This window comes from Palaemon carinicauda, chromosome 1 (genome assembly GCF_036898095.1).
Source record: "Palaemon carinicauda isolate YSFRI2023 chromosome 1, ASM3689809v2, whole genome shotgun sequence".
Lineage (NCBI taxonomy): Eukaryota > Metazoa > Arthropoda > Malacostraca > Decapoda > Palaemonidae > Palaemon > Palaemon carinicauda.
Window position 1 is genome coordinate 145,008,997 of NC_090725.1, and position 10,000 is coordinate 145,018,996.

The 10,000-nt window shown below is 37.5% G+C and overlaps 1 protein-coding gene across 4 annotated transcripts in view; it reads right to left on the reverse strand.

Moving 5' to 3' along the window:
- Positions 1-10,000, reverse strand: part of LOC137652381 (UDP-N-acetylglucosamine transporter-like) — a 188,722-nt gene that overhangs the window by 1,207 nt on the left and 177,515 nt on the right. For all 4 annotated transcript variants that reach the window (XM_068385772.1, XM_068385789.1, XM_068385766.1 and 1 more), the window contains one exon: positions 1-1,051. This exon is cut by the window's left edge and continues 1,207 nt beyond it. In XM_068385772.1, the coding sequence (XP_068241873.1) occupies positions 1,015-1,051 (37 nt within the window). In that variant the 3' untranslated portion in view covers positions 1-1,014. The remainder of the gene's footprint in view (positions 1,052-10,000) is intronic.

The following is a 10,000-nucleotide window of genomic DNA, read 5'->3' on the forward strand; positions in this document are numbered from 1 at the left end:
AAATTAGCTTCTCAGATACGTGACTTTACAAAATTAGTCTACTGGGCTTTGAGGATTAAAGACATAATGTGGGAATACATTAATCCAATCTGGCAATTAATAACTCTGTAGTAACCAGAACAAGGTGCTGACAGCTAAACAAATAAAACTTATTTTTACTAAAAGAAAAAAAAGGTTAAACCTCCAACGTTTAACATATAAAAAATGCATTTTGATCATGATGTACTATCATAATTGTGATCGTTTCCAATTTCTTTAATGGTACAAACTCTAGATTTGGCTCCTTAGATACAAACTACTTTATTCAATGAATTTAAATTTTACAATTTCTAAAAAACTAGTTCTTACTAGGGCCTGAACCTAAAATTGTATGCCTTAATGATTAAAACAAGGCAAAAATTACACGAGAAAAATAATGAAAAATAAAAATATATCAAACAAAAACCTTTTCTGCTGCATCAAAAGGAATGCAAAGACATTTCATATGGCAATAACATTAAACGTAAGCACTTCCTAGCAAGCAGTGCCATTTCTGTGATAACTGTCAGGTACTTGAAATAACATTTGTGATACATCTAATTGAAATATCCAAAAAGGATTACCAACAAATAAACAACTTCTCAACTCAGGCCACATCGTATTAAAATGTGTGATTTTTCTTCTAGAGGCTCTGTTTTATGAAAGAAAAAATAACAATGTACTTATTTAGCTTGATAATAAGTTTGGGTATCAAGCTCATGAAATATAGCACAGTGTGTAGTACATCTCCATTAAAAACATTAAATCTTTTCACTATAATCAAGCTATCTTCCAAAAGAAAAATAAGGAAGCTCTATCTTTTCCTAATTGAAGCCATACATTCCCCATGAAAAGGAAGATTAGCAATCATAAACTCATGTCTATGTTGTACTTATAGGGATTTTCAAACCTGAACGATCTCACCTGACTATACCTTAAAGGCCGATTATAAATTGTTCTTTGAATTTTCCATCTTCCTCCCATCATAAAAATATATCACACTACATCACTCACACTTCTTTTCCTCAGTTCCCTGAAAAATAATGAGAGGAAAAATTGCTATTAGTTTCATCAACCTTCAACAATAAAATACATTTGCAAGAGTATTTCAGAGAAAGGACACACATTCTTGGATAGCTTCACTCAAATATTAGTGTCTTAATGATTAATTGATTAAGATGTCTAACTCAATAAATAACTAAAATTACAGTAAATTTATAAATATACGATGCAACTTCATTAGGTATATGTAAATAAAGGTAACTGAAAAAATAAAACTTCTTCCTTTTGTCAGTCTGGAACAGTCACATTTCACTTGTATGCTGCACATAAATGAAGGATATTAAAATACAAGCACAATGCACAGGGGTCCTTTGTACACATGTCTATCATCTAAATATATTTAATTTCTATTTTTGCATGAAATCTTGTCATCACTTACTAGCGCCATCTGTCACTGTTACTTCACTGCCAGGATTCTAAAGAAATAATGCAAGAAGCATGGCTCATTATGAACGAGACTTGAGTTTCTACTTCTGTATATATATTGGAAATTGCCTGAATCAAATCCTCCTTATTGACATGGCTATATTCCAAAGATCTGATCAATAGCCAACAAATTTGTATTTATTTCAATAAAACTTGCTGAAATTCATGTGCTATTTCATTTTTCGGATGATAAGCTCTGTCAAAATAAAACCTAAAATTAAATAAAAATAACTATTTTAAAAGTAATTTGAATTATTCATAAATATACAAACCTGAGTCCTTTATATAGGGAATATATGTGCGCCAGATGTAATGGCCGTCAAAATCGTTAACAAGTTAGTTAATAACAGGTGATGAATGCAGGTGAGGAGCCCTGCTCCTCCAATAGTTGTAAGTTCAGCACTTATGAGATGAGTAGTTGACATGAGAAGTTTAACTTTATTTGTTCCTACGCATATACAAACCTTCCGTCCTCTTAAATAGGGGGACATAATGATTGGTGTGTATGAAGTTCCCCCTAGAACCATCTGGTTGGTTCTTTTTCTTCCCTGGAAGTGACAATCTACTTGGTCACGTACGGAAACGAAGGAGATGACACCAGCAACCTCCTATTCATCTATCATAAAGACTGAGGGGCCCTGGTCCGTCCAAGATGATTGACATGCGGTAAAATGAAGGATCTATTCCCCTGAAGGGAAGAGTAGTCCGGAATAGTATAGTATACCTAGCGTAAGATTATCAACGAGTTGCCTACATCAAACCATACCCTTCATCGTTAGGGAGGATGAGGGAGTTATACTTCTATAGATCTATGAAATGGAGCTCAAAAGTGTAGTTTATCAGCATCAAGTCTGACTCAAGGAGTAATGCTTTTGATTACTTCATCCCGAAGAGAGGGGACAGAAAAATGAAGGAGAAGAGCCAGTCATTCTACCTTACATCTATATATTACTATAGACAAGATGCTTCATGTCCTGTCCTGTGTGGGCGATGGGCTGCCTCCACAACTACTAGATTGACCACAAAAGTGTCAAGGGATTTCCGTAGACTTCTCACAGGACATAAAAGCATCTCCTCTAGACCACCACCCAAAGCTCCATGCAGCGAGGGGATGGAGAACGTCTTGAACCAGGAGTCATGCATAGACGGATTCTGACTTTTGGCCAAAAAACCAGGCACAAAACTAAAGAAGTCAATTTAGGTGACTAAGCAAGAGACCATGTAATTCACCTAGTCTTTTTGCCGATACTAATGCTAGCAAAAAGAAAGTCTTGAAAGTTAGAACTCTGTCTGACAATCTCCTCAAAGGCTCGAACGGGGTATGAACGGGAACCTTGAGACAAAGGGTCACATCCCACTCTGGGGGCTTGAAGTCCCAGGGTGGGAAAGACTATTCAAAACTCCTCATGACCATACACAACTTCCACGAGGAGAGGTCCACCTCCTTCAGTCGAAAGACTAATGCTCAAAGCTGAGCAGTAGCTTTTGACAGACGCAACTAGAGGTGCTTCTCTCAGCGAAGGAAGGGGAGGAAATCGTGATCTAGGCTAGAGATGCTCTGACCAGAGAAGTAACCCTTCTATGACACAAATCTCATAAGATGATCCATTTTCCCTAGTAGACAGCTATAGAGGACCATTGCAGGTATCTAGACATTTCCTGTGCAGTGCCTTGAAAAAAACCTGCTCAGAGATGTTGAATAGCCTCCACCTATGAAGTTCCCTTGACTTTACGGATTGGTGGCACAGTACTGTATTGTACCTCTCAAGATATGGCTGACAGAGGAGAGTGAACCACATAGGTAGTTCTCTCAGGACCTCAACAAATGCTAACAAAGCTGGTATACCACTTGCTTGAGGCCACAGGGTCATCCCGAGTCCTGGAATAATTAACACTCACTTGATTAGCGGATGGATCAGGCTAAACAAGGTAAAGGCTTACGCGTCCAGGTGATCCCATGGGTGTTGGAAGGCATCTTTAAACATGGCTTATGGGTCTGGGATGGGGTGAAGAAAACACAAGAGAGATTCCTGTTTAGCTAACAGATCAACCCCTGGAGAGCCTCATAGGGTCAAAAGCCACTCTGCTATACAAGGGTGTAGGGACCACTTCAACCCTAAAACCTGCCCCTAACAACTGAGTGTGTCTGCTAGAACATTCCTCCTGCCTGGTACGCCATTCAGATATGCATCCGCTCTGTCAGCTTGCAGAAAGTGTGCAAGACTGTGCCCCCTTCCTTGCTAATGTAAGCCACTATGGTGGTGTTATTGCTCATTAACACTACTGAGTGCCTCCTCAAATGTTCTTGGGATGCTTGCAGTGCTAGATAGGCTGCTTGGATTCCATGGAAATTAATGTGCAGATGCATTTCTTTTCCTGACTACACTCTTAAGATGACCAGGTCATCCGTTGTGCGCTCCATCCCTGCTTTGAAACATTTAAGAAGAGTTGCGTGTCTGGAAGCAGAGATGAGTGGAACTCCTTGGTGAGGTTTTCCTCATTCAGCCACCAGGTAAGATAGTCAAGAAATGGAGGTCTTAAAAATCATCTCTGTATACAGTTCTTTCTTCAGAGAGCAAGCAAGCTCTGTACTGAGAAAGGAATTGGGAATGTACCCTTAACAGGTGGAAGGGAAGCTTGAACAACGATGGGTCACCTCCTCATCAGAAACAGATATTGCCTTTGGCACTTACATCCCCTGAAACTGATGATACCACATACCTTAGTGTCTGTAGTGCTTCTTGATGAATGCAGTATATTGTGCCATGCAGGTGCAGCGTTTTATATCAGTCAGCAGGTTGTGAGAGATCTTTTTGCAATTTCCTGTACAGTACTGATGGAACATACTGGTGCTGCCTTGGTTGGTCACCTCTTCTTGTTCATGATCACACTTGTGGGTGGGAACTTACCAGCATGTGGACTGGTCTTATGGGGAAAAAACAGGTGATAGGTGATCTCACTCCCAACCGCATGACATATAAACACCTTTAGTGACCTGGGAGTCATAAGGAGAACGATTACGAAGTGACCGGTCACGAGGAAACCGAACACAAGGAGACTGAGGATCGCATTCTTGAACATGCTCATGAGAGGGAATGTCTCATTGCTCATGAAAGCAAGGAGACTAATTCCTGGTGCTTTTCCCCTTGTTCTATTTTGGAACCCCAACTGGATCCAACACCTCTCCCTTCAGAACCAAGTATCTTTAGGGAGAGGGACTAAGGTACACCTCAAGCATCCAGGAAAAAGAAGAGCAAAAGTGTCACATCCTTCATTTTGACTCTCAGTTCTTCATTAAGTGTAGCGGGAGAAATGATAAACAAAGAAATGGAAGCTCAAGGAATTCTGGTGGTGGCCAACACTTTCAGATGCTTCTTTAGGTCGTCACTGTTGTTTTGTTCAGATTAACATGACCCTAAAGAAAAAGACAGAGGAGTATTGCCTTCACTGAGGGGAGATATTTCCACTTTTTCTAAGGATCACACCAAATACAAGCCAAAGTCACTTTCCCCCAAATGAATTCTTCCAGGGACCCCAGCCCTCGAGGAACTCAAGAGAGACACAGCAAGTTGAGAAAGACCAGTAGAAAAGAAAGAGCTAAAAATTTTCTTCTGTATCCTTTTTGACATACCCAAAGCTGATTCCGAAGTGTCCTTAGCTTTCTTCATCTTCTTGGCAAACTTCACCCATTCCAGAGGCACCTACGACCCACAACCATCACAAGGGATGACTGCAAACAGCCATTTGCCATGAAAAAAAAGAAATGGGGATCCAAAGTAGGTTTAGACATAAACCAGCCACACTTTTTCCAAAGTAGGTTTAGACAAATACCAGCCACACTTTTTTCCCATGTTTACCCAGACACAACCAAATGTCTGCACACTTATTCATTTACTTTGGAAAGAGAAAGCACAGCCAAAATTTGTGAGGCAGCAAGAATATGTGCATACTGCTTACGCCAAATTCAAAAGTACTACTCTCGCTGATTGACAGATCAAGGGCTTCCCTACCATTCATCAGTAGTTATAACTACCTTGCTGAATTTTAATGTCATTCCACCTTTGTTAAAGTCATGCTCCTATTGAAGAATGATGGTTTGTATTCATGTAGGACCAAATGGAAGTACTGTACTTTGATTCTGAATATAGAAGAATACAAAAATAAGTGTATGAGGTCTATTGAAAACATCCAGTTTTTTCTGGATTACTGCTAGATGTGTCAGAATTCTCATGTAGAACACTGTGAGAAGTATGAATTCGTTAAAACTTGGTATGTCTAAAACTGGTTTCCAATCTCCAATAATCTTTGAGACTACAAAAAGGCAATTGTAAAGCATCAGTGTCAGAAAATACACCTCTTTCACCATTGCTGAATTAATAGAAAAAGAAACAGGAATTAATTACAGAGGGGGGCTTTAACAGAGGAAGTTTGTAGCCCACTAAAACATAAAAAAACATAGGTTCCAGTCTCAAAAAGCTTAAATACTGATGAAAAGATGTAGATTGGCTCCAATTGGCATTTGACTGAACAGGTTGATCATGAAATTTATACTGAATATTGTTTAAGTTTTAACAATTCACAATTCTTTTAAAACAAGACATTTATAAATAGAAAGTCAGAAGTCTAAAGAGGTTTATAACTCGTTATTAAGAGGTGACCCCATACTTAAATTCAATAAGGTTGAAATATTGGTGAGGGTCAGCTCCTAGCTTTTAGACCAAGTCATAGGAACAAAAACTAGTTGAAATATGGCAAGTACAGCCAGCCCTTGACCTTCATGGGGGTTAGGTAACAGAGGCCACAGCTATGATTAAAAAAATATAATATTGGAGCCCTTGTGTTAGTGAACTCATAATCCTCCTAACTAACTAACCACTGCCTACGTACAGTTGAATAGCACCCTCAATAATGCAATACATTGTTTCCATGTCCACTAACTATGCTGTAAGTTATATTACAGTAATTGTATAGTAAAGTATTGTACAAACTCCTTAATGAACCTATAAATCATTTGTATCATTCAATAATTTAATTCTAAATTTAATTCTACTAGCTTCACAACCACAAATTCTAAAAATTTAACTACTTAATATTAGTATTTTGTTTATTATTATTATATATAATTTAGATATGTTTAATTACTACTTTGATATAGTTTTCATCTATCTTCCCATTACATTAAATTTATCTTTTTAATTTTTGTTCCTTTTTTTCATTATTTCTATCTAATTATTTCCCTTTTAATATAATTTCATTCCTTCTCGTATAATAAATCACAAGCACTCAGCCTTTCAATTGTAGTTTAAGAAGCGAGACTCCCAACCTCTGGCTTGGAGTTTGGGAAATTCATTTAGTTCCATTTTTGGCCAGGAGAATGTTAATATTTCATGTTCCAAATAGTATATCTAAAGGAAAAGATATTTTTTTTAATGATTAAAAAGTCCCTTTTATATTCACACAAGTACGTCTGGTCCCGTTGGCAATAATTTTTTGATCTGGGTGCCACTTTATTTGCTTTTTATTCAAGAATTCTAGGGAAAGCTACTGTATTTACTTAGGTATTTCATATAACTCAGCCATTTTTTAAGATTTTCTGAGGAATAGATTACCCATTTTCTTATAAACTATATGGTATTCCTAAATATATATTTTCTGCATGTTTCTCAAGTAGAGTATGTTCTTTTCATCTTTGTCTGCTCGTTTACATATTTACAATTCTAAATGAAATAATTATGCTGAAAGATGTGTAAAGTGTCAGAGACGATGACTAAATAGGCCAAAAGTACAAAATTTCACCAGAAAATATAAAAAAAAATATATTAAGCTATCTAGTCTTGCTCATGAGTGAGTATTTGGTATATGTAGCATGTATATGTATGAGAGCAATATATTTAGATTTGGGGTAAAGGACTTACCACTGGTAATTAAATAACACAGAAATATGATTATGTTCCTATAATCCCTAGTAATAAGGAAAATTACTGAGAACAGCCCATTCTTATACATGCTAGTTTATTTAATAAAACTACAAAAACTTTGAATCCAAATTTCCCAAAATAAGAAATTTTCCGAGAAATATTACTTCTAAGTTCTTTTTAAATTGACTGATCTTTGTCATTCAAACATAAAAAAAATAGAGAATCTTAAAGCCTATATTCTGTGCATTCTATTTTAGCAAATATGCTAAACTTCTATATGATAAATAGTGATCTTTCAAAATAACATACAGTGCAGTAGAGGGGCTTGAGTGTCTCAATGATGGGCTGGGCAATGGCGGTGGGGTAGTTTATCCACCCTGGCAGGCTCAACCATACAGCTAAGGCCAGTTCTGAGAGACCAGACCAACACCGGACCCCTATAGGCCTTCTCCTTTATTCAAGATAGGCAAAGGCTAGGAGAAGGAAAACTCCAAAATCAAACCAAACAAGACCCCAACGGCGAAGCTTCCCAGCGCCGGCGGAAGAGGGCAATGCCTGTCGGGCAGGCAACAAGGCGGGCCTTGACATAACAAGAACCCGGCAGCCCGATGCAACCAACATCGGAGAAGCCGCCTGTCTCATATGTCTTGAGCTGCGGTGAAAACGGTGTGGGCCAAGTGTGTGTGCGTGGCCGTTGTAAAGCCACGACCACCCAAAACAATATACCCAGCTACTGGCATTCTGTCGTTTCCTCTACCCTTCTTCTGATAGGAGGCTGATGGCTAACGACAGAACCCAATACTCGGACACGAGTGGGCGCCGACGACGACGACAGTATAAGACAACCCTTAAATCCTAAACTTCGCCCCTGAAAATGGGGGGGGGGGTGATCTTATGCAACTGATCTGGAAATCACACTTCAAATTCCCGGTGATGTTTAATGGTAGGGTAGCCTCTATCTGAGTATGATAATTGATAATAAAGATTCCAAACATTATTTACTTTGCTTACTATTATTGGCATATGTCTGTGATAAATAGCCCATTTGAAGAAAAATTCCATATCATTCTCAGCAACCTTTATCTTTCTCTAACCTTTTAATAATTTCTATGGTTCTGTAGTGCTAACGACGGTAGTAATAATATTTAGGTAGCATAATATTCAACTAACTTAGAACTCAATGTATTGGAAACAATGCACAATTATTATTTGTAGCAGTTTGGAGCAATCATACATGCGTAAATAAAAAAAAATGATCATACTGTCACTAGTGGTAGTTTGTTATTGTTGACTGGTTTTCCTGCTATGTGATGTGTGAAGGAATTTATAAGAATATAGTAAGTAAAATATATGTAATAACATCATATTTACAAAAAGCTATTAGTATCATTAGCTATCATTAGGATGTGTAAATGTGTTTGTTTGTTGTGAACAGCAATGAAATGTAAACAAAACAATGATTTCCATTTAAGGTAGCATGTTTAGGAAAAACATGATATAAAATCTTCTTCCTTTAATTCATTTTAAATTTCTAAAACACAAATGATTTTACAATTCACATTAAAATTTGCACTAATTTTTGACTTAGTCTTATCTAAAGGTTGTCTTACATGCATAAATATATGGTACCCTATATATACATAGATGAAATATATATGAAAAAAATAAAAACTAAGACAATTTTCAATGTACGACTTTTAGTATGTAAAGTATTTTTCAAATGGTTTTGAAATTTAAAAAAAAAAATTGGTTAAAAAATAAATATATAGACAGTTTGAGGTAACCCCAATATAACTACAGTATAATAATATGGCCAAGTCTCGCTCCTTCAATAACTGGAATGGAAAGGCAAGACTGTTTCCACGCTTAATACAACATATAAGGATATAACTTTTCTTCTTCCATTTTCCCCTCTTTTCAAATTTCTTTAAATTTCTATTATTCAAACATTTTCATTGCAACCCCCTTTTCTATCCCAAGGCCATTTCGAGCTCTCCTTCGGAAGAAGAGTCACCAGCAGCTGCCCAACTCCCTATTCACACAAGCATGGTAAGGGTGCCTCCATTTTCAGCTAGGAACAGCTACCAATTAAGAGCACAAAGCATGCCCATAACTTTTCCAAGACTCAATCTCCAAAATTTTTCCGAAAAGTACGAAACAGAACTTCATAAAGACGCGAAGACTCACAAACACGCCACAGAGCACACTCATTCCTTCATAAATGAGTTCTCTGATAGGTTGACCTAACCTCTAGTGTGTGTACTATGGCATGCCATCACCAAAGAGCACATCCAACTTTTGGAAGAAGAATACTCATGTGAAGTTGATCCACCTGTTTGCGAGCACCTCAGAGCACACTTACACCTCTGAATAAGAACTACTTCTTGAGGTGGATCCTCACCCTCGAGCTGGCACTAAAACTCATGTACAATCCCCAGAAACTAATTACCCCTTTGAAGAAGAGCTACCTCTTGATGTGGACCCTCAGCACAAAGCATGTTCACTATCTAAAGAATAAATATATCTGAGGGTTGATACTAAATATTGAGCATGTACTAGGGCATGCATGCAGACCT